Below are 25839 nucleotides of genomic sequence, written 5' to 3' on the forward strand. Positions count from 1 at the left end.
TAGAAACACAAAACATGCAAAATAGTGGGTTTTCTAACAGTGTATCTGTTTATTTTAGTCACGATATTTTAAATAAAATCTGTACATTTTAGTATGTGTATAACTACTTTATTGGCATATTCAATAATATTGTGATTAGAATAACGGTGATAATTTTGGTCACAATAACCGTGATATAAAATGTTCATATCGTTACATCCATACTCTAACACTTGGCCGTCACTTCAGCAGCACTAAGAGCGTACTCAGCCAAGGTAATGTTGCAATTTTTAATGTCAGCAAATTAATTGACTCTGAAATGCAATAATAAAAGAAGATTTAACAACTGGATAAAAGTTATCATAATCAGCTAATGTTTCAAAAGAAAAATGAGATTCTATTATTAAAAACAATTATTTACTAACACACAAAAGTGCCGAAAATTGGTACCGTTGAGTACCGGTATCTATTCCCAGGTACTGGGAACTAGTACTGTATAGTTTCAAATGTGAAAGGTACCCATTCCTAGTAAAAACGAATATGGTGATGTAATTGTGTCTCTGAGCGTGCATCCCTTTTGAAGGAATATTTCACGTGAATACAATCTTCAGCCATGTTAACACAGAGACACAGCCGTGTTAAAGATTGGCTGAGCTTAGCAGCTCATCAGCAGATTGTAGATCAGTTAAAAAAGGCGAATATTGACTCAGATCTCGGGATCGGGACATATATAGGTATGTTATTTGAGCATAGTTAGGCTATCTTTCTATTGTTTTAGTGATGCTATCCGTCTATTGTTTTGTTATATTTGTAACTGTTTTTCTTATACTTTTGTTAGTTCTCCTCAAATGACTACAAGCCGAAGCTTCCGTTTTGGCCAATCAGACGACGTGCCACAGACCAGCTCAGATCTAGGCCAGCTCGCATCTCAAGGAGGTACACAGCCACTCTTTATTTCTGTGAAATGGCAACAAAACCAAATTTAACATTTAGGGTTATTGTGAATGTCTGCAGGCCTGGGGATGTTTGAAAGCCCTTTGTTCCTAGCGTCTCATGAAGAGGAATCTGGTGGACGCAGCGTTCCCACCACACTGCTGCAATTGGCAGCCCCAGGTATAATGCCATATTCAGTGACTTGAAATTACATGTCCGCTTAGCATGAGCAAACATTGACTGGTCTCCAATTGTTAGTCTTCTCCGAAGTGGTTCCGTCAGACGCTTTGGAGCCGGCCTCTCAGTCTGTTCCCATGGTGAGCACGTCCACTCCTGGCCTGGTTGTGCCAGGCATGGCCGGTACAAGTGAGGATAGGAATGAGGTCTTCCTTGAGTCAGACCCTGATAAGTAAGTGTGTGTCTGTGTTAATATTAGCTGCTCTGACCAATTAGAACACGACCAAGTGATATAATACAAATGTGTTTTTAGAGCTTCGGAGTCCTAAATGTTTATTATTATGGTAGTATGCTTTAGTTGGTCATCTGACTGATGCACACTCCTTTGTGCTTGAGCACACTTGTGTGCCAACTCAAGACATAAGACAATCACTTTTAAAACATGGAGTATTCTCACTCATACACTTTCAGTCAGGCTTGTAGAATGTATTGTATTCAGCTGCATGTTCATGACTGTACAGTACTATATACATATTACTATTTATGGGTTGTTTTCTGTTGCAAGATGGCAGTCATCATTAATAACTGTCAGGAGAAACAATTGCATTGTTTATACAAATGGTTTTGTGTCTAAGTCCCCACTTTCCAATTGTGTGGCCAGGAAAGGGTACCATGCTTGAGCATGGTATGAAACACTCACACTGGTCAAACAGCTAGACTTTTGTGAGTGTCAAGCTTGTCTTAGCACAATGCAAACTACAGTAGTACCCCAACTTACAAGCTTAATTGGTTTTGTAACAGAGCTCTTTACTCAAAACACTTGCATCTCAAATTGTCTCCCATTTAAAAGAGAATGCACTACAAACAACTACAGCAGTTTTAAGAAGTAATGTAATAATAATGTACAGTATTTACTAGGGATGTCCGATAATATCGGACTGCCGATATTATCGGCCGATAAATGCTTTAAAATGTAATATCGGAAATTATCGGTATCAATTTCAAAAAGTAAAATTTATGACTTTTTAAAACGCCGCTGTACGGAGTGGTACACGGACGTAGGGAGAAGTACTGAGCAGTTGCGTCTCCCAGTCATACTTGCCAACCCTCCCGATTTTCCCGGGAGACTCCCGAATTTCAGTGCCCCTCTCGAAAATCTCCCGGGGCAACCATTCTCCCGAATTTCTCCCTATTTCCACCCAGACAACAATATTGGGGGCGTGCCTTAAAGGCACTGCCTTTGCCCAATCACATAATATCTACGGCTTTTAACACACACAAGTGAATGCAAGGCAAATTGGTCAACAGCCATACAGGTCACACTGAGGGTGTCCGTATAAACAACTTTAACACTGTTACAAATATGCGCCACACTGTGAACCCACACCAAACAAGAATGACAAACACATTTCGGGAGAACATCCGCACCGTAACACAACATAAACACAACAGAACAAATACCTAGAACCCCTTGCAGCACTAACTCTTCCGGGACGCTACAATATACACCCCCTGCTACCGTAGCAGTGATACGCTCAAATTTGATTTATTGTTTGATTCAATGAATATCATCCCCTCTTTTTCCTCAGCGCTGTCTTTTACACTCATGTACTTTCTTCCCATGGTTGGAAAACAAAGTTTTGGCTATCTCTAGCTATGAGTTAATGCAAAACCAGATGTTTTGGGCAGATCTTATAGGTGTCACTGTGGCATTTGCTATGCCAACTAATGGCATGGATGTTTGTATCTCAAAATTTTTGCCTGAAACACAAAGCATAACAATTAACCGAGAGACCGCTTTAACTCAAAACACACTTAAGTTGAGGTACCACTGTACTTGGCGTGCCCTTTAACAGTGTTTGAGCACTGTCGTGAATATGTATGCATATGTCGGCGTTATCCCAAGTAATTAAGGTATCGGGAATAATTTTAAGTTTTTCATTTGGGTTTGACATGTTTTTTTAGTATAAAAGCAACATTTTATAGTTGACTGTTTATATAGTGATCTATAAATGTTGTCAACTACAGTTATACAATGCTGGGGATGTATAACATTTTATATTCCTTGTATTCAACTTCAGTTCCAGGCCAAGTGCTGAAAGTTCAGTGGATGCTGTGGTCTCTCAGGATGATTTGGTGGAGCAGAGTCAGCCTTCTGATACGACCAACCTGCCTTCGACAAGCCAGGAGCCTTCTTCTAGCTCTGCAGGTACACTTTGACCTAACCAGGTCTGTAACTAGGTTTTGACAAACACCGAGGTGAAAAATTGGTTGTCCAAGAGGAACTGTGAAAAGCTGAAATCATGGGTATCCCAGCACTATATAAATTATATTACCTTGAGCAAGACAATTAATTTCCAGAGTAACAAAAGCTTTAATTGAGCTATAAGGATCTATCCATCACTCATCTAACATATTCGATAATCAACATGAATTTGTAACGGGCCCTTTTTTATTAATATTTTGAAGTTTAGCATATTAAACCATTTTAACATCAGTAAAACATACATTTTAGAAACATACCAAATTTTGAACCACGACCAGGCTTCGGACCCACCGGAAGTGATGTAGAAAATGTTGCACTCATGTTTTAATCAATCACAGAGCATGGCGTGGCCAGGAATACGTTTAGGGGCGACACCTGACTGACAAAACGACAGTATTATACCGACAATTTTTCACATCAATTTCAGTCAGGTGAAAGCAACAGCAGTTACATCACTATGATTTCATGTTAACATTATGTTGACAGCACATTTCAGCTCAGAGTATGTTTAAAGTAAAAGTGCACTTCATTGCGTTACCTTGTTGGAGTTGTTGCGGGCTGTGCAAGACCAAAGATTGTATATTGAGAGAGGGTGATCTACGCATGGTGATGTACAGCGTACATGATGTCCTACACAGAGTACATTTACAGTCAGTCATATCATCATCTTTTTGTCAACTAAAAAATACAGACGACATGACCTCGGGTGTCCTCAAGTCACGGTCATGAATGTAACGCCACCTTCACATCAGGAAACCGTGTGTAATCTACCATCTTTTGTGAGTCAAACATGGTGTGTTTTGCTTTTTCAGACACAAGCAGTGCTCCAACCAGACCTGGACACAGCAGACAGCTGCAGCGTTGGCCAGGTAGTCGTGGTGGGCGAGTCAGGAGAGGAGGTAATGTCTGACCTTACGATCACATTGTTTATGCAACTATGGATACCATCCACTAGTGTCTCTGCACAGACATCATTTCCTGTATACAGATGGTCCTCTGTTTAATTAATTTATTAATTAATTAATCGGGAAATAATTCACAGCGCTTCTCTTTTTCTAAAAAAAAATGTATGTTACAGCCTTATTCCAATATGTAATAAAATTTAATTTTGTCCTCAAAATTCTACAGACAATACTCCATAATGATAATGTAAAACGGTAATAGCAAATGTATCAAAAAATATATTGAAATAAAACAATCAGATGTACATAAGTTTTCACATGAAATTAGACTTTATGAAATGGTCAGTGGAGAACCATAAATTATGTATATAATTGTAATTTTGGTCTGTAAACACAAAGTTCACCTGAATATAGTATTCTGTGTGAGTTAGCTTTTTGCACTTCATTATGTCTCCTCAGCGTGAGGCAGACATGCATAAAAGAAAAGTGACATAAAATTAGACTTCAGGAAAGGCTCAGTGGAGAAATCTGCATGCCCGGTCCAAGCCGCCTAAATGCCGTGACCATCATGAAAGATAAATAGGGTATTTTTAAACACGTGAAAGGATTTTTCTACTATGAAATGGACAGTGACAAATAAGCAGCATAGTGGTCTTACTATTGAGACTTTCTCTTCCAAATAATCCTACCTGTCCCTCCCTTGCAGCAAGGAGTTGTTCTCTTTTTTTATTAATTTTGAAAGTTCATTTAATTTTGTATTTATCTCTTTATTACTATATTTTATATGTCCCTCACACTTCATGTTTACAGTGTGAATGATTAATGTGTTAATTTAAGAATTCAAAAAACTTTATTGTCATTCCAGCACGAGGCACAAGGTACCCGAGGTCCCAGATTTAGCCCAATTTTATGTGGTCCGCTACGTTATTTTTGTGTCCCGACACATTGTATGTGGTCTGCCGCATTTTTTTTTTTATGGCCCGGCACGTCATTGTTTATCCACCACATACTTTTTTATGGCCCGACATGTCATTGCATGTTTTCGCATTATTTTTGTGGAATGTCACGTCATTGTATGTGGTCCGCCACATTATTTTGTGTGGCCCATGTCATTTATGTGGTCTGCCACCTTGTATAAAGGGTTAACCTCGTCATATATGCGGCCTGTGAAAAGGCTCGAAAGTATTTTTTCGATTCGACAGAAAATTGTACTGCATCCAATTACATTTGTTCTGCACTTTAGTATTATCTGATCACGCAACAAGATTTTCCAAGCATTTTGGGGGAGTATCAAAATTACTTAATTATCTGCTTGTCACTTTGACTTACGATTTCAAAGCAAGTTATCAATCAATCAATCAATCAATGTTTATTTATATAGCCCTAAATCACAAGTGTCTCAAAGGGCTGTACAAGCCACAACGATATCCTCGGTGTCAAGTGGGTCTGACATAATATTGTGAAAGTCCAACACATCAGCGAAAGTCCAGTCCATGGTGGGGCCAGCGGGAACCATCCCGAGCGGAGACGGGTCAGCAGCGTAGAGATGTCCCCATCCGATGGACAGGCTAGCGGTCCACCCCGGAGCAGAGTAGAAAAGAAAAGAAAAGAAACGGCAGATCAACTGGTCTAAAAAGGGAGTCTATTTAAAGGCAATGTGTTAGTAATAAATGTAATAATGAAGAGTTACCTATGCAAATTGTGTAAAGAGGCTATTTTAAGTTTATATTCATATATATTCACTGTTACAAACAGCCCTAAGTTGGCAGCCATAATTGCGATGTGGCCCTCAATAAAACCTGCTTTAGAAGGTAGTGTGGATTTTCTGAAATTGATGTCAGATGGGCTAAACACTTGAAATTAAAAATAGAAACTCTGACCTGTAGTGCCATTGAAAATTCAAAGCTAAAACAAGCAAAAAGTTACAATATAACCAACTTTATTTTAAATCAAATGTAAAGTAACAGAATACATAGTAATGATTCTTACTTAATGAATATTTCTGTTGCATGCTTATTAATTTGCAGACATGTGATGCGCATTATTTACAGCCACTGTAGTAAATGTTTACACCCATAGATCAGGAGTTATGCTGTATTATATTCCAACAGGTCAAGCATTTCCTTCCCGGGGAGTCCATGGCAGACGCATCGCCAGATGAAGCTTTGATGAGACAGAACTTCTGTCATTCCTGGGTACCCCTTTCTCTAATCATTTGTTTGTTTCAATCATCCAGATACAAAGGAGATGTGATCAAAGTCCATGTTGAAGTGTTGCATTATGATAAAAATGTTATTAAAAGTTTTTCAGAAATTATAATGTGAAGGCCAACTTCTTGACGCGGCCTCTAGAGGGTCTTTGGACATTTGATGAAGTTGCTGTTCTGAGCCGAAGGGTTTTCTCTTGTTGTGGCGATAACAGGCCGGTCAGTGTCCATCCTAATGTTGTATGATTTAGCTGCAAAAGACATTATGAGCAATTATGAGAAGAAAAACAATGGTGATGATTTAAGGATCTTTTTTTACTATCTAGGACAGTGATGACATAATGACCAACATTAAAATACAGTAGTGTAGTAGGCTTAAATATTTATTTTTTAAAAAGACAGAGGTTTTATTTAACAAGCATATTCAATAATTTTGGCCACTATAACATTACACACAGCTTGAACAGTAACAATGTTTGAATATAGGAAAATGAAACACTGTACTTTAATCAAGTGATTATTTGGCATACCACCTGATGGTTTGAGAATCACTGACTGGGATAATCTCATATAATTTGTCATTTTAGTAAAACAATGAAAAGTAGTTTAGCTGCTTTGTTGTTTGAATGAAACATGACATACGAAATTAAATATATGCAATAATTATTTCATTATATTAGGGATGTAAATCATACAGCATGATTCCGATTCTTGGGGTGATCATTCGGTTCAGAATCTATTCTCATTTCAACACGATTCTCGCAATATATTTAGAATACAATCGTAATAAAACCTTTTCAAAACAGGGTGCACATGGTGACGTATGATGTATATGCGCAGCGAGTGAGAGCAGAGATGGCCTACAAAACGTGTTTTTAAAAATGTTTTAAATAAATTACATTTTGTATTTATGAATATTATGAAAGGATTTAGAATCAGGTTGAAAAAGAATGATGATTTGAATATGAATTTAAAAAATTCAGCACCCCTATTAAATATATTGATAATTATATAACATCCTAAGAACCAGTGTCCTCTGCAGTGGACATTTGTGTTTTCTATTTCTTACTGATATTTGTTAAAGAAAAAAACATGTCCACTGCAGGGGACACTGGTTCTCACTTGCAAACAATGTAAACAACTTGCAGACTAACATTAATCACAGTACATCTTTTTGGTTTTGAGCTGTACTTGTACTGTAATGGAACTTTGACGGCAATACACATCACAGTTGGCTTTTTTACATGCACCTAGCCCCTCCCACCCTGTCTGGCACACCCAAACACACATGGTCCCTGTCAGGCGTGTTATAAACTCTCTGAATGACTTTAACACATGTTTTTGTTTTTTGGTAGAACTCACTTCTAGAGAAGACGTAGTATTTGTAGCCCTCTGGTTCTCTGGTAGTCGGGACAGACACGGCAGAGGTGATGGTAGTGGGAAACCCTCGCCAGGACGTCCTGATGCTAATCGTTGGCCCTAAAAGAGACACTGGACACAAATCGGCTTGGTCAAAAACAAATCGTTAACATTCCACTCTTTTTAAGGTTTCCCCATAAATGTCGCTGCTGAGGCTCTTTCCGATGTGTTAAATCTCAAAGGATCACTTTGAGCGGTGACTCATTCTCCCCAGAGAGCAACATGTGTTGATACACATGAATATGGCCTGCGTGAGCTCACTGTGTGTTCTAGTGCTACGCTCACACCCACTCTTACACAATTTCACAGCAGACATTAATGGTTTAACAGCTGCCACAAATGGGGAAACATTGGTTACCTGTGTCATGTTATTCTTTATTAGAAGTATTGGCAAATGTAAGGTAGCAAAAATGTAGATAGCTAACCTTTTTGTTCAAATTTGACCTTTGGAGATCCCCCTATTCATGTTCACACTGCGAAAAATGCTCATAAACATTTTATTTTTTAATGTCTTTCAAAGAGTAGATCACCACCTATTTGCGGTTTGGCATACTTTAAGGGTTGAAACATCAAAAATAGGTGTTTTTGGTGCTTTTAAATTTGCCAGCGAGCACACCAGTTAGTCTTCTCACTCATCTTTTGTACTGGCGTATGCATTGAACTGATCACTGACTGTATGGTGGTTGAGGTAAAAGGCCTTGTATGGTTAAAAAAAAATCTCATGGTTAGTCAAAGTGGGTGCATGATTAATGCAATAATTTTTTGTGATCAATCTTTAAAATAAATGTCAAGGTTAATCAAAGTGTGTACATGGTTAATGCATGAATTTTTTGTGATTAATCATCAAAATAAATTGCATTGTTAATCATAGACATAATATAATATATCTGTAGATATATTATTCTGTACACATATTATGTATATATTCGTATATATGTTAGATTTTTTATCGCTATATTAGTCTATTTATACCTGCATTGTCCTTTCCATCCTTACACTTTCCATCATTGTAGCTGAGCTACTGTGTTGAACAATTTCCCTTGTGGATCATTAAAGTTTGTCTAAGTCTAATAGTGTGTACATTAAAAATGGTGACTATTTACATAAGTTAACTCATTAATTTTGACAACCCTAGTAATGTATTATTAATTGCATCAATTCAATAACTTAGTTAGTAGTTGTTCTATCTTCCTAGTCACGTCCGTTGTGTCCTTGGGCAAGACACTTCACCCTTTGCCTCTGATGGCTGCTGGTTAGCGCCTTGCATGGCAGCTCCCGCCATCAGTGTGTGAATGTGTGTGTGAATGGGTAAATGTGGAAATACTGTCAAAGCGCTTTGAGTACCTTGAAGGTAGAAAAGCGCTATACAAGTATAACCCATTTATCATTTATAAATATTAACTCAATTTATTAAAATGAAAAATAGGCATTTTTTTGGGCGTCAATCATTCAAAGTTTTTCGCCATTCACAGGCAAGACCATCTTGGGGGGGAAATCCATAGAAAAATCTATTTTAATACAGTAGATTGCCGCCTAATCGTAGTTTGAATATAAAATTATACCGTAGGTGTTTTGACCCTTTGGTAAGCTGGTTTAAAGTAATTTTAATGTCCAATATTTGACCGTGATTTGCAGTGCTTCCAGACATAAATACAGTTTTGTACTTATAAAATACATCTTGTCAAAGTGTCTTTTTGAGAAAATGTTAGTGAACTGCACCCTCTGCCTGATTTATAGTTACAGGTTAGCGCTCTTTCCCCCCTGCACATAGCGCCATCAAATCACTTTCGGTTTAGGGTACCATAAAAAGACGAATTCACAATTTAAAGCAGAGACAATACATCTGTAAATAATTATATTTGTAAAGACTGTTGGATTTGTTTTGATTGAGGTGTACCGAATACATTTCTTGTGTTTGTGTAGTTGGGAAATCCGTACCTGCTTGCCGAACCACTCTGCTGCGGACTGTGTAAATAGCAAATTTTGGTTTCTTCTTACATGATTGACTACTGGTGCCAGACCGATATGAATATTTCTGCACCAATCCACCTGAAAGGGTTAATTAAGATGACAGATTGAGTTGAAAATGTAGATGTATGTTGCAATAATTAAGTTGTGTTAACAATAACATCTGCAGTAGTTTACCTCTCTTGAAGAAATAGACAGCTTCTGTCCTCTTGCGGTACTCGGGCACAGACAGAGCAGCTGTGACATGACCTCGAAGTCCATCAAAGCCTGCCTCCACAGCCTTCGGATAACCCTGTTCTAACTGATCGTTCTGAAATCTCCAGTACTGGTTTCCCTGCAAAGCACATTCAGTTTTTAAAAAACAAAGTTCCTGTGTACTATAGAGAAGTTTGGTGAAGTCACACAAATTACCTTAAAGATGTACGTTTTGCCATGACAGTTGCAACGGGTGAAAGCCGTGTCAATGGGGGACGGAACACCCCATGTCTGTGTGATGCCCCGAGCAGGACCTGGCACCCTGTTTCGGTCTAAAAACCAGAAGTAGTGACCTGTGGAGCGTAACATTAGTATAAAGTGTTATTAAAACTACATACAATAGCACTTAAGAATTTACCATGAATTGATTAACGTGGACCCCGACTTAAACAAGTTGAAAAACTTATTCGGGTGTTACCATTTAGTGGTCAATTGTACGGAATATGTACTGTACTGTGCAATCTACTAATACAAGTTTCAATCAATCAAACCAAGCCTTCAGATGTAATTTAAGACCACTTTTGACAATGTTGACTCACTGCAACATGTTCATGTGGACGAATATGTAAAATACCCACAAATGAATGGAGGCCTACAGTAAGCCTGCAATTATTCATACCTTGGCAAAAGGTTGCTTTAAAAAAGAAAAGCCGTTTTTATTGGTAAGTGGGTATATTTTATTTGGGGATGACAGTGTGCCAAAACTGTATGATTATTTTAAAACAGAAAATTCAATGACTGACAATTCAAACGACTAAACTAAATACAATCAAATATTTGTTTTATTTTTAAAATAAAAAAATACATTTTTAGATTTTTTTTTTTTTTTGTAGAGCTTTTTTTTTCCCGAAATCGTGTCTTCTCACCATAACAACAAAAACATACATTTCCCCCTCCTTTAAACCTAACTAAAGCGGAGTTTAGTAAGTTTTTCTTAATTCTTCTCAAGCTACTTCACCTCCCCTGATGACTTCCACCTCACACTTTAAAAATCAAGATACCACGGTCCTCCAAAGCATTTCCCAAACTTCTCAGGGACATTTTCAAAAAAGGGCTAGAACTGAGATTAGCATAAATGTCATACTACAAACTTTAAAAAATGCGTTCTCTAACATATCTAAACTGCGTCCCTTTGTTGCACTTGCTTCTGTCCAAAATGTTTTAGACCCACATCTGTACTGTTTGGACAATTTAGCACAATTTCCTGTCACTGACCTCTGAATACCGCTATTGTGCCGTTCCTCAGTGTGGTGATTGCACTGGCTGGCCGCCCGCTGCACAAGTTTGTGTCATTGCTGTCATCTGAAAATGAGACATTTTAATGAAATCCTCTGTGGAAAAACAACTGTTTGATTTGTGGGTAGGCGGTTCTCAGCATTAAACTTTGTGTGCAAAACAGACACACGCAATACAACTCAAAGGGAAGAAAACCTGTAAATGATTACATTTCCCAGTCATCCTTTTTATTTATTTTCTTAAAATCTTAGCTATCAAGTTCTTACCTGCTTGGTAGTCTATGGAATTATCCATAGTCAGCACTGCATCCACAGGCTTACTCCCAGGTTTAGGAGTGGGCTTGTCCACAGGGGCTGTAGTTATCTGTGGATTGGAAGGTTTCGGCTTGTCCTGAGGTTTAGGTAATTGTGGGACAGTTGGTTTTAGTGGATCAACAGATGGTTCTGGTGCTGTAGAATCTTCCTTCAGTGCCTCTGTGGGCAAGGGACTGGCAGTCGTCATGGCATCAACGTCTGACCCCACTGAAGGAATGCTTGTAGAGGGATTCTGTTGGTCTGAAGGGCCTTTTGTTGGGCTTAAAGTGGTTTTGACGGATAGTGGGACCATTGTCGTCGAGTCAGGGGCGACAGTCTCAGGACTTGCAGTTGTGGAGGACTCTGTAATGGGTTCTGAAGGAATTGAAGTTGTGATTGCGTTGGAGGCTGTGGACGACTCTTGTGTGGAGTCTGAAGGTACTAAAGTTGAAATTGCTTCTGAGGACTCTTGGGGTGCTGAAGTGGTTGGGGAATCTCGGGAAGGTTCTGGTGTTACTGGAGTTGTGGAAGAGTCTTGTGTGGGTTCTGAAGGTACTAAAGTTGCAATTGCTTCTGAGGACTCTTGGGGTGCTGATGTTGTGGAAGATTCTTGGGAGGATTCTGGTGGTACTGGAGTTGTGGAGGATTCTTGTGAGGGTTCTTGGGGTATTGAAGTTGCTAATGTATCGGAGGACTCTTGTGTGGTTTCTAGGGGTGCTGAAGTGGTGGAGTCTTGGGAGGGTTCTGTTGGTACTGGAGTTGTGGAAGACTCTTGGGAGGGTTCTGGTGGTACTGGGGTTGTGGAAGACTCCTGGGAGGGTTCTGGTGGAACTGGAGTTGTAGAAGACTCTTGGGAGGGTTCTGGTGGTACTGGAGTTGTGGACGAGTCTGTTGAGGGTTCTGGTGGTACTGGAGTTGTGGAGGAGTCTGGTGAGGGTTCTGGTGGTACTGGAGTTGTGGAGGAGCCTGGTGAGGGTTCTGGTGGTACTGGAGTTGTGGACGAGTCTGGTGAAGGTTCTGGTGGTACTGGAGTTGTGGACGAGTCTGGCGAGGGTTCTGAAGATGTGGTGGGAAGTAAGGTTGTGACCTCAGGTTTTTCAGAGGCAGCTTCAGTTGGAGCAACAGTCTGTGCCAGGGATGTCGTCTCCTGTGTCACGGTGTCAGCTGTGGGAGAAGGATCGGGTTGGTTTGCTAAGGTGGGAGTTGATTGGCTGGAGACCTGTTCAACCGCTGTGGTGGGTTGCGGAGACGTTCCCGAGTCTGGTAAAGTGGTCGCATCATTGCCATCTGGAATTGCAGAAAAAGGACTTACATTTTAATGACTTGCCTGTCATGGGGGAATCGGTTCAGTATATGGTTTAGTGGAACTTAAGAAATTGAATTCATTGAATAACTTTTGGTTCAACCAATAATTACAAGGATTCTAGATGCTGACTTGATGTCGTTCAGATGAATTATCAATCAATCAATCAAAGTTTACTTATATAGCCCTAAATCACTAGTGTCTCAAAGGGCTGCACAAGCCACAATGACATCCTCGGCTCAGATCCCACATCAGGGCAAGAAAAACTCAACCCAATGGGATGACAATGAGAAACCTTGTAAGGGACCGCTGCAATGGACGTCGAGTGGATCTAGCATAATATTGTACTAGGTCCACAATAGTGATCATAATTAAAATTGTGATCAAATCAAAATCCAAGTTTCCAATGTCCATTGTCTCTTTACTTAATACTGATTCATCAGTCTACTGTATCTTTGAATATCTTCAACTTTGAAGGTTGAAATTAACCTGAAATGATTTATGTTGACCCCTTGTGGTCTTTATACACCCCTGATTTGGACAATGTATCATCTAGTATGGCCTTGATGTATTTATCTGTAACCACTATGTAATAACGCGCACTGGTACACTCGGACCTCAACATCATTACAGGTTACAAGAGACAAATTGGGGTTATTTTCCTTAAGCGACATCAACTGACCGTCTTTGAGATCATCTTGTGGTTTGGATGATGGACTCTCAAGTAGATCTTCATAATAATCTGTTATGGGAAAATATGCAATAAATCATACTATTGTGTCCAAACCTACGCCTGGATGAATACCTCCAAAATGCCTAAACAGTAAAATAAATAATGAAACATCTTTGTCATTACACCTACAGCCTGGAGGTGTCTTCTCACCCACGGAGGGCTGCATCCAGAAAATAATGACCCTTTATTCGATATGTTTCAGCTTTTCTCATGCTAAAACCGTTACAGTGTAGGTCAGAATATGCAAATATTAGTTCCTTAGTCCCTTTTATTACATACAGTTGGAATATTTTGGTGAGGATTAGTGACCTAGAAGTGGCTTGTTGCTGTCAAATTTGCGGGACACAGCTAGAATGTTTGCATTAACATGATGTAACAATAGTTTTAAAGGCCAAATTTTTATAATTTATTTTGTTTAATTTGCGCAAACCTAGCGGTTAGCATGGCTTCTTGTATCCTCCGGTGTTTAGTGTAGCATGTTTAGCTATTTATCATCCTGTAGTTGTCCAGTGATAAATACACTTTATTCCCTAATGATACATCAACATGAATTAATAATTATTAATTTAAACCTCCATCATCAACCAAATTGATATCATTTATATTGTTTATTGCGCAACATAGTTAAAAAATATTATTCAACTCTACCTTGTGTTGTTGCTGACAAAGCAGATACTATGTAATTATTCTTTTTTTAAGAGACCCATCTTTTTGATTTGGCTTTTACCTAATATTTAATAATTTTATTGAAGTCATTTGTACTTAACATTTTAATCGTATTAGTTATCATAAATTTGATACAGTTCCATTTATGTATTATATATCTCCTGTAGTGTTGTCCTGATACCCTTTTTTTTTTTTTTTGACTACCAAAACGGGTTACAAAGGCTCCTAATTTGGCTGCTGAAGTATGCAGTAACATATTGTATTAGTTTCAGTTCATTTCGAACATGCATACGATACAATGTTGTGCATCACATATTTCCAGTTGTTTCATTACAGCACGTCCGAAAAGGAGTAGGAAGAAGCAGAGCTTATTTAATCCTAGCCCTTTTCATATCATAGCAATTATATCCCATTTCCTTGTTCTCTGTTTGTAACAGAACAGTGAATAAATAAATAATATACCATAATAAGTAAACAAATATTAAATACACAAATAATCATTATCCCCAAAAAAGATCAAGATGTTCATCATAATTGTTATTCCTTGTATTTTGTGAACAGTTGTAGTTTGAACGGTCTCAAACTGAATCATATTGGTGCTTTGTTTGATTTATTTGGTTAATCCGTTCCATAATTTAAATCCATGTATAATGATACACTAAAGGTTTTAATGTTGTACTTGCATACAAATGTTTTGAATTAGATTTTCCTCTAAGGTTATATTTCTCCTCTTTTGTTGAGAAATATTGTTGTACACTATTGGGTAGCAGGTTATAGTTTGCTTTGTGAATTTCAATATTTGTGATTCAATAAATAAAAGGTTTGTATGTTCTCAATATCCAACATTATGTGATATTCTAAATTATATTTTTGGTAACACCGTTAGTGAATGAAGCACACATTTATAGTTGTTTCCCCATATTTCTACACAACAACTCAGATCTGGTAACATTAGCAAGCAGTAGAGAATATGAAGAGATTTTTGGTCCAGAACATTTTTTTTTAATTATTGGGGACAAGCTGTAGAAAATGGATTATTCATCTACTTGTTCATTTACTCTTAATATTTACTTGCTTTCTGTTTTAACATGTTACATCTACACTTGTGTTAAATTGTAATAATTTCTGACTCTTCTGTTGTTTGGATACTTTACATAAGTTTTGGGTGATACTACAAATTTTGGTATCAATCCGATACCAAGTAGTTTCAGGGTCATACATTGGTCATAATTAAAGTTATTCTATGTCCAGGGATGTATTTCCTGAGTTTATAAACAATAGAACATGACAAAAGATTGTATGATAATAAAATATATTGATGTGATCATTGTATTATTGACTATATATTGGTCTTGTACTTGGTATCGTTACAGTCGATATCTGTGTAGATCCACCCATGGGATTTGTTTACATTCAGGAGCGCTAGCTTGCTGTTAGCGGTTAGCGGTTGTATCCTCCTACGGTGTGTAATAAGGCACGTTTAGCTATTGCTTGTCCTGCAGGGAGGTTACTTATAAGAAAGTTTATTTTTCGCCATTGAAGCAAGAATTAACGAGTGATTTAGAAGTAGCTAAAACACTGCGGATGGACGTTAGCCGCTAGCTAGTTAGCCATATTTTAAAGCACGTCTTGCTGAGCGGCGCTTCAGTGTTGTACAGTAGCTTCACCTTTATCGTTAGTTTTTTTTTGCAAAGTGCGTCTATTATCCCTTGTTGTCTACGCGCTGTTTCTTCTTGTAAGTACTCCGTGCGTGTGCGTTGCCTAACATGCTTCTCTGCTCGTAAAACCGGCAATGTCACGACGTGACGACGGCAAAAAGTACCTGTATTTTTCAGATGCATTTTAGTAAAAAAATTTAATTATCTGTACCGTGGTACTTTATTATTACCGGTATAGCGTACAACCCTAATTCACTGTTAATACATTTTTTATCTTCACAATATGTTTTACTTGTAATTTATCCTTCATTTTTACTCACGGGTCTTACTATTTTACATGTTTTATTATTTTCACTTTTCAGCGTTACTGCAAAAACTGAAATCTAAGTAAGATGAAATATCTCAAATAGGGGTGATATTTGCTTATTTTCTGTCTGATAAGATAATTCTTCTCACTAAGCAGATTTTATGTTAGTGTTTTACATGTTTTAAGGGTTTTGGTCCTAAATGATCTCAGTAAGATATTACAGCTTGTTGCTGAGATTTGATGACCTATATTGAGTAAAACATGCTTGAAACTAGAATATCAACTGTTGCAAAGCTGTGTCATCAACACTCCCAAGTATAAAACTACTTTTTTAAAGTAACAATTTCTTATTTCAAGCATGAAAAAAAAAATCATGACAGCCAAATGGACTTTGCTGTTTTACTTTCAATGAAACAATAGAAAATACGTACTCATATAGTAGTACAGTTGTTATTAGTGAGAATATACTTATTTTAAGGTATTTTTGGATTAATTGAGGTTAGCTAATTTTACTTGTTTTGGAAAGTCTTGACAAGCCAAATTTTCTTGTTCTATTGGCAGATAATTTTGCTTAGTTCAAATAAAATACCCCTAATTTATTTTAATTTTTTTTCTTGTTTTTGAACACTGACTTTTTGCAGTGCTCTGCATGAGTGATTATCGGCCATGGCTTTGGGGGTGCCATGGTCTGATGATCTCCTGGTGCAGACGGCTCCTGTGATAGTGTTTATTCACCTGGCTCCTCTGTACTAAGCCATGCATTTATCTGTGCATGTGTGTGTGTGTACATGTGATTGATGACGGGGCATTGTTTTTAAGCCTGCAAAGCACTTTGTGTGGCATTTCTTTTTTGCGTATGAAAAGCGCTTTATAAAGTTTGATTTGATATTCTGTCAGGCAATGTTTAATTGTGTCTAAATAAAAAATGAACTGTTAGCCAGCAAATGGCCCCTGAGCTGCACTTTGGACACCCCTAGTGTACTGTATTCCTGCTGTCCTATTCTCACATAATGTCCCTGAAGCTGTCCCTTTAGGCCTCCCACACTATTACAACACTGCTCTCTTGTGTTTCTTGGCCACTCCAGCTTGTGTTTTTTGGCCACATTCTGGTGACCAAACCACAGCAGCATTGTCAAAATTGTCTTCTTTTTTTTTTTAAACATCTTGATAATTAAGTCTGGCTCATAATAATAACAGTTGAGCTCAAGTACACTTTAAGACGTTACCTTCATCGTTTCCCTCGCTGTCTGCTGAAGGCAGCTGTGCTGCTTTAGTCAGACTTGGCGCTGTTGGAATATTAATGCGTTAGAGGGATTATCATAGGCATTTTTCCTTCTGTCATGTTAAATAATACCTTGAGGTTTTTTATCATCTACATTATTGCATGAATTACTCGCCCCTGGTGCTGTTACACTGGATGCTCCATTGTTTTCCTCTGTGGCAATCGTTAGGACAGAAAATATGTCAAATGTAACCCAATTTGGTGGCGTAGATTCCTGCGTGCATCGCATGCCACGTGCTGCTCGACATGCAGGACTACTTTGTCGTGGAGGAGGATTTCTACCCTATTTACAGTTGTGGTCACTTGTAAAGTACATAATGTCATGGCTGTCTTGAGTTTCCAATACTTCCTACAACTCTTTATTTTTTTGTGATAGAGTGATTGGAGCACATAGTTGTTGGTCACAAAAAACATTCATGAAGTTTGGTTCTTTTATGAATTTATTATGGGTCTACTGTGACCAAATCTGCTGGGTCAAAACTAAGTATACATACATGAAGCTTCATGGCATGGCCTCTTAACTTCATGTGAGTGATTATGATTGACGACACCTGTTGACTTCTCTGAGCCCATTTAAATAGGGCTCGTGTAATGCAGTCATTAGACTCGGTTATAAAACGCAACAATGGGAAAGTCAAAGGAACTCAGCACAGATCTGAAAAACCTAATCATTGACTTGACCAAGTCAGGAAGGTTACTTGGAGCCATTTCAAAGCAGCTTAAGGTCCCAAGAGCAACTGTGCAGACAATTGTAAGTATAAAGTGCATGGCACAGTTTTGTCACTGCCACGATCAGGAAGAAAACGCAAGCTATCACCTGCTGCTGAGAGAAAATCAGTCAGGATGATCAAGAGTCAACCGAGAACCACCAAAAAGCAGGTCTGCAATGAATTGGAAGCTGCTGGAACACAGGTGTCAGTGTCCACAGTCAAGCGTGTTTTGAATCGCCATGGACTGAGAGGCTACCATGCAAGAAGGAAGCCCTTGCTCCAGAAGCGACACTTTAAGGCTCGTCTAAAGTTTGCTGCTGATCACATGGACAAAGAGAAGATCTTCTGGAGGAAAGTTCTGTGGTCAGATGAAACAAAAATTGAGCTGTTTGGCCACAATACCCAGCAATATGTTTGGAGAAGAAAAGGTGAGGCATTTAATCGCAAGAACACCATTCCTGCCGTCAGGCATGGTGGTGGTAGTATTATGCTCTGGGCCTGTTTTGCTGCCAATGGAACTGGTGCTTTACAGAGAGTAAATGGGACAATGAAAAAGGAGGATTACCTCCAAATTCTTCAGGACAACCTAAAATCATCAGCTCACTGGTTGGGTCTTGGGCGCAGTTGGGTGTTCCAACAGGACAATGACACCAATCACACGTCAAAAGTGGTAAAGGAATGGCTAAATCAGGCCAGAATTAAGGTTTTAGAATAGCCTTCCCAAAGTCCTGACTTAAACGTGTGGACAATGCTGAAGAAACAAGTCCATGTCAGAAAACCAACAAATTTAGCTGACAGTTTTGTCAAGAGGAGTGGTCAAACATTCAAGCAGAAGCTTGCCAGAAGCTTGTGGATGGCTACCAAACGCGCCTTATTGCAGTGAAACTTGCCACGGGACATGTAACCAAATATTAACATTGCTGTATGTATACTTTTGACCCAGCAGATTTGGTCACATTTTCAGTAGACCCATAATAAATTCATAAAAGAACCAAACTTCATGAATGTATTTTGTGACCAACAACTAAGTGCTCCAATCACTATCACAAAAAAATAAGAGTTGTAGAAATGATTGGAAACTCAAGACAGCCATGACATTATGTTCTTTACAAGTGTATGTAAACTTTTGACCACGACTGTATGTGTTCATGCATGTAAATTTGTGTATTTGATGCTCAATCATGCTGAATGTTGGATAAAGCTTGCCTTCTTCACATTGGAGCTGGTAATCTGGACAACACTGCTTGTATTTATCGCAATCCGAGTCGCAGCTACACAGTTGGCCTCTCTTGAACGTCTCCCCACATCGACCTCTACAGGAGTTTTCTGCGGCACATAAATGCAACACAACACAGTCTTTTAGTGAGCTGCACCAAATAGATTGTCTTTTATCCATGAGGGATAGTTAACTCTTTCATGCACGTCCGTCCATCCATTTCCTACCGCTTGTCCCTTTCAGCACAGTGGATTGTAGTGTTGTCCCGATACCAATATTTTGGTACCGGTACCGAAGATGTTGTGATGCCACAAAATATCAACGTAATCTATTGTAGTATCGACTAGATACGTTCCTGTACTTGGTATCATTACAGTGGATGTCAGGTGTAGATCCACCAATGGCGTTTGTTTACATTTTGACGCCGGTGAGCTACGGTGTGTAGTGAAGCATGCTTAGCTATTCCTCGTCCTGCAGGGATGATACTTGTAAGAAACTTACTTTATTTGGCGCCATAGAGGCGAGGATTAGTGATTTAGAAGTAGCTAAAACACTGCCGACTGGGGATGGACTTTAGCCGCTAGCTAGCTAGCCATGTCTTGCCCTTGTGTAATGTTCATATTGTTGCTACTCAGCCAGCGTTTGTGGGTCTGATGGACCCGTTGCATTTTGTGGCTTTTAATGCCTCACAATCAAACACTTTTATGTTAAAATACTGAACAGATGTTTATTGGGATAAGGTAAACATCTGTTCAGTATTTTAACATAAAAGTGTTTGTGAGGCATTGAAAGCCACAAAATGCAACGGGTCCATCAGACCCACAAACGCTGGCTGAGTAACAACAATATGAACGTTGCACGGAAAATTTCTCTGCCAGTTTCTGCATCCCACAGGGATTCTTCTTTTGTGTTTCTGCACCTGCGGTTCCCACACAAGGTTGCAACATTGTTTAATCAACAATGTCTGCTCTCATTTTCTCGCACATTTGACCCTCTGATGTTCTGTGTACCTACACTCTGTCCTCCTGTGTGTGTGTGTGGGGGGGGGGGGGGGGGGGGTGGTACACAGAACATCAATTTCCACACTTCTATTAGCCCCGGGTCCAGTGGACCCGGACATGTTATATGTAATAGAAATGTGTAGGGGGGGGGTGTGGTCATTAAATATGTATTCTGATATACAGTATGTTCTTCACAGAAAATGAGCCAAAGTCAGTGAGTCTCAGTTTGAAAAATTAATTAATTGTATCATTTTTCTTTTAATAAAAAATGAAAACGGCTCCCACAGACCCGAACACCACACAAGGTTTAAAGCACCTCTTCCTGAGGGCGTTTCAGTGTTATAACTTCACCTTTATCTTTAATTTTTAAGCCAAAATGCGTCAGTTCTCCCTTTTACTGTCTACACACTGTGTCTGCTTGTAAGTACTCCGTGATTGTGCGCTGCCGAATATGCTCGTCTGCTCGTAAAAACGACGTGACGACGACGGGTTGCGGGGGGGGGTGGCGGACCGGTACTTTTCAGAAGTGGTATAATGCGGAATATGATTCATTAGTATGGACCGGTATACCGTACAACTCTAGTGAATTGTTATTCAAAAGCTGTTTCCTACCGTCTATGCAAAGTTGGTCGGGTATGACACCGTGTTCAGTTCAAACCTTGGGAGACAAACATTATTGCAGCAAATTCCTAAAAATATTCCAGTGCTCCTGTTGTATAGAGAAACTTGGACCATTGGCGGGTCCTTGCATTGACATTCTAACCTTGCTAGCAAACCTAGAGCAAACTTCTGATTCACGTAACTGAGGCATTCCTCCAGTCCTCTCCTTTTTTGGCAGTTGTTTTTTGTAATGAGATTTATGTAACTGAAGCGTTGCAGTAGCTTGTTTACTTCAGATGCTGTCAGTAGTCATTCGTTTAATTTACACTAGTGGTGTTCCTCAAGGTTCCATTTTAGGTCCTCTTTTTGTCATCATTTGGGTCATCAACTTCCTTTTTGCAGCAGATTCTTAAAAAACACCTGAGTGCTGTCATAGAGATGACTTCAAAACAGAGCAGTGCTGTAATTCTGACCAAAAAAAAATAGACCAAAATCAAATGTCTATTGTAGAAAATGCTAGTTTTTTGGAATATACCAACAAAAAACTAAAAGTGAAGGGAGAAGCCGGACCCCCGGTCCTTAGCTTTCTGGAAATGTGGTCCCCAAAAGAATTTAGTTGATCATCCGTGGTGTAGTTTCTTGATATACACTGCCATCCATTGGTCGATACTACTCAAAAACAAGATAGCCGACGGACGTGCCTAGCTAGGGAGGAAGACCTGTCCATTCTTTCTATAAGGAGACCCTTTCAGGTATACAAAATAGAGGCACATGAAGCAGCAACTAAGAAGTAGTATTGGTTTTGTGATCAGAGGAAATTGTGCATGTCCACTGAATAAATGTTCACTGCAATTTATATTATTGCTGCTTGTTTAAAAAAAAAATGTTTTTATTAGATTGTATCATGATTTTTATGGTTATCCTGTTTTAAAAACCCTCTTAAGCCATGAAACTTTTACAATACATTTTGACAACGGTAATGATGAATTTGATGTATAATATACTTTATTTCTGCCATCTCAACGCGCTACAGAGGAGAGAAGGAATCTGGACAATTGAGACGTGATAAAAACTAATGATAAAACGTACTATACAGCAACTAGGGCGATATTGATATTGGATATTGGACCGATATCAGCAACAAAAAAAACCCTGATATGGTAGCAGATTAATATGGGTATCGGCCAACACTCGAGGGCGATATTGATACCACAGCGGTATCGTATTGGAAGTAAAATAATTGAATCGGATCACCCCTAATCCAGTAGCTACATCAATACAAGCTTAATAATATTGGAATATTATTGTTGAAAACATATTTCTTAATGTATATTTTGTATTTTTTTCCCCCTAAAACATATTTGATAAGTAAAACCTTGAGGCGCATGTTGTCCAATGTCCATCCTAGTGCACAGGTTTGTTGAGAAAAAAAAAAGAACTTTTTCTCTTCATGTGCAGAGAATTAAAACAGTTGGGGGAAATCCTAATGTGTGCATGAAAAGGTAAAGTAGAGGTAAACCTACTCAGTGGCCTAGTAGTTAGAGTGTCTGCCCTGAGATCGGTAGGTTGTGAGTTCAAAGCCCGGCCGAGTCATACCAAAGACTATAAAAATGGGACCCATTACCTCCCTGCTTGGCACTCAGCATTAAGGGTTGGAATTGGGGGTTAAATCACCAAAAATGATTCCTGGGCGTGGTCACTGCTGCTGCTCACTGCTCCCCTCACCTCCCAGGGGGTGATCAAGGGTGATGGGTCAAATGCAGAGAGTAATTTCGCCACACCTAGTGTGTGTGGGACTATCATTGGTACTTTACTTTAAAGGTAACCATGCACTCTCATTGGACACTTCATTAAGTACACAAGCAGGAATATTATATATTATTAGCAAAATTGGTAAGTATTGTAAATGAGTAGTTTTTTCTTAATGTGCACCTATAGTATTTGTAATTTCCATTTAAATTTTTAAATATTTACATTTAATTTTACATATTTTATTTGTATTGTACTTTGCTCTGATTAAAAATGTATTACTAAGCAACAGCATATGTTTATAATATTGTTTATGTATTTCCTAAAGGTGTTAACCCATAAATGAAAGCCATTTTGAGACTTGTACCAATGTTTTCCTATTTATACAGAACATCTGACACTGCTTAAAAAAGTGACTATTAATTTTTATTCATTACATTTTTATCTTTTTTTTTTTTTTAAGTATTTTTTCTAGTATTTTTCCCCGGAGTACAATATAATCGAGCTCATTCCACCACATGATTATTATTTTTTTAAATGATTTACGTAATCCATCTTTGACTACCAAAAAAATCAATTTATTGACATTATTAAACCACAAAATATACTTTTTAAATAGTTTGGTTCCCTAAGTTAGCGACACAATACACACCCCCTCACAGTATGATGCAGTGCAGCACGATAACAAGCATACTCCTAACACAATACTTCATCAAAACTCAACTATTTTCTTATTTTTTTTCTCGATTTAACTTATATTACAAGAACACATTACAATATTTAAAGAATAAAGTCAAATTATTTACAAGGAAAAAGTACATTTAGTACTTTTTGTAATGTAATATTACCAGAAAATCGGTAGAGTGTCCGCCTTGAGATCGGTAGGTCGTGAGTTCAAACCCCGGCCGAGTCATACCAAAGACTATACAAATGGGACCCATTACCTCCCTGCTTGGCACTCAGCATCAAGGGTTGGAATTGGGGGTTAAATCACCAAAATGGTTCGCCAGCGCGGCCACTGCTGCTGCTCACTGCTCCCCTCACCTCCCAGGGGGTGGAACAAGGGTGATGGGTCAAATGTAGAGGTTAACTTCACCACACCTAGTGTGTGTGTACTTTAATTTAACTTAAATACTAGTAATATACCAGTAAAAAAGTAAGTACATTTATTTCAAGAAAAATACATTATATTTTACATGGGATTATTTTAACAGATTGAAATTACAAATTTTGGTACAATTTAGTATGGGGAACATATACACCATTAATTAGTTGCTTATTAACATGCAAATTAGTAACATATTGGCTCTTAATTAGTCATTATTAAGTACTTATTAATGCCTTATTCTGCATGGCCTTATTAAACAACAACCCTAACCCTAACCAAATAACTCTAAATTAAGTCTTTTTTACTTACAATATGTTCCCCTAGTGTCCAAATAACTCTTAATTAACTCTTTGTTACTTAGAATATGTTCCCCATACTAAAGTGTTACCCAAATGTTATATTAGATCAGGGTAAAAACATGTTTGACATTAGATTTTTTTTGTATATATTACAAGAAAAAGTAGACATTTCTCGAGAATAAGATCGAAAATGAAGATGATGCCAGTGTACCTAATATTCTAACCATCCATCCATTATCTACAGCTTGTCCCTCAGTAAGTTAGTATTCATTGTTTAAAATGGGGGTCAAATTCTGCATATTAACAGCAACAATATGTAATAATTGCAGTTAAAGATCACGGAGATTGGGTAAAAAAAAAAAAAAAAAATCCTCACTTGTGGTGCACTGAGCTTCAAAGTCGAGGCAGCATTCTCCGTAGGCCAAGCAGCTGAAGTCGCACTGGCACATGTAACCTCTGTAGTACTCCACGCCACAGCGTCCTCTGCAGCTGCCTGTGGACCAGAAAGACGGCATTGAATTTTAGGACACACAAAAGCTCTGTCTAGTAAATAATTGTTACCAAGGTAAACACAAATGAGGTCAAACACACACACTAGTAATGCCATGTTGGCTCCCTGCAAAGTCCCCTTAAAAGGCATCATTATTATTATTCTAATTAATACGATACTCACTTTGACCATCACTTGGAGTCAAGACACAAGCCAGCAGAATAAAAGAGCAAAGTGCAGTTAAAGACATCTTCTTGTAGACCTGAAATGTGAAATCATCACATCAGCTTCTGTTTTGATTAGAGTGGGGAACAAATAAGACCTACCAAGGGTGGGCACTCTGTGGTAGTCCTGCTCAACTTTGGACTCCTGCTTACTTTTAAAGGCTGAAAGAGGGCCGGCTAACGTGCTCATAATTGGCGCGTCCGGTCCATATTGAAGGGGGGCTGATGTCACGGGCTGGAAGCACACCAGCACACGTCTGTGCCAGGCGCTGCTTCAGAAACGTTTTAAGTACAAACTGTGCAAACTTTTTCCACAGAGGGACGCGTACTGAAAAGTCAATGGATGTTGCTTGGAGTTTGTTTTTTTGGTAAAAAAAAAAAAAAAAAAAGTTATCTAGCTGTATATCCTAATGCAGTGTTTTTCAACCTTTTTTGAGACAAGGCACATTTTTTGCGTTGAAAAAATTCGGAGTCACACCACCAGCAGAAATCATTAAAAAACAAAACTCAGTTGACAGTGGACAGTAGAATTGTTGGATATGACTATAAAGCATAACCAAGCATACATCACTACAGCTCTTGTCTCAAAGTAGGTGTACTGTCACCACCTGTCACATCACGCCGTGACTTATTTGGAGTTTTTTGCTGTTTTCCTGTGTGTAGCGTTTTACTTCTTGTCTTGCGCTCCTATTTTGGTGGCTTTTTCTCTTTTTTTGGTATTTTCCTCTTGCAGTTTCATGTCTTCCTTTGTTTTAGCGATCAAGAATATTTCAGTTGTTTTTATCCTTCTTTGTGGGGACATTGTTGATTGTCATGTCATGTTCGGATGTACATTGTGGACGCCGTCTTTACTCCACAG

At 38.5% G+C, this 25839-nt stretch overlaps 1 protein-coding gene and 1 pseudogene across 4 annotated transcripts; one reads left to right on the plus strand and one right to left on the minus strand.

The window, feature by feature from the left end:
* Window positions 1-6567, plus strand: part of LOC133634955 (nucleoprotein TPR-like) — a 45253-nt pseudogene extending 38686 nt beyond the window's left edge.
* On the minus strand, window positions 5854-25130 carry LOC133635288 (proteoglycan 4-like). Of its 4 annotated transcripts, XM_062028330.1 has the most exons (14): window positions 25083-25130; window positions 24940-25018; window positions 24643-24759; window positions 19500-19619; window positions 17656-17736; window positions 17528-17587; window positions 13620-13679; window positions 11608-12921; window positions 11321-11407; window positions 10262-10398; window positions 10028-10184; window positions 9821-9931; window positions 7826-7954; window positions 5854-6714 (listed from the first exon to the last, which is right to left on the minus strand). In XM_062028330.1, the coding sequence occupies exons 2-14, from the start codon at window positions 25004-25006 to the stop codon at window positions 6605-6607; spliced, it is 2550 nt and encodes an 849-aa protein (XP_061884314.1). In that variant the 5' UTR covers window positions 25007-25018; window positions 25083-25130; the 3' UTR covers window positions 5854-6604. The 4 variants fall into 4 exon arrangements, with proteins under 4 accessions (XP_061884314.1, XP_061884315.1, XP_061884317.1 ...); XM_062028331.1 differs by lacking the exon at window positions 13620-13679; XM_062028332.1 differs by lacking the exon at window positions 17656-17736 and having other exon boundaries at window positions 5857-6714; window positions 25083-25129.
* Between the last annotated feature and the right edge of the window lie 709 nt (window positions 25131-25839).

This window comes from Entelurus aequoreus, linkage group LG19 (assembly GCF_033978785.1).
Source record: "Entelurus aequoreus isolate RoL-2023_Sb linkage group LG19, RoL_Eaeq_v1.1, whole genome shotgun sequence".
NCBI lineage: Eukaryota > Metazoa > Chordata > Actinopteri > Syngnathiformes > Syngnathidae > Entelurus > Entelurus aequoreus.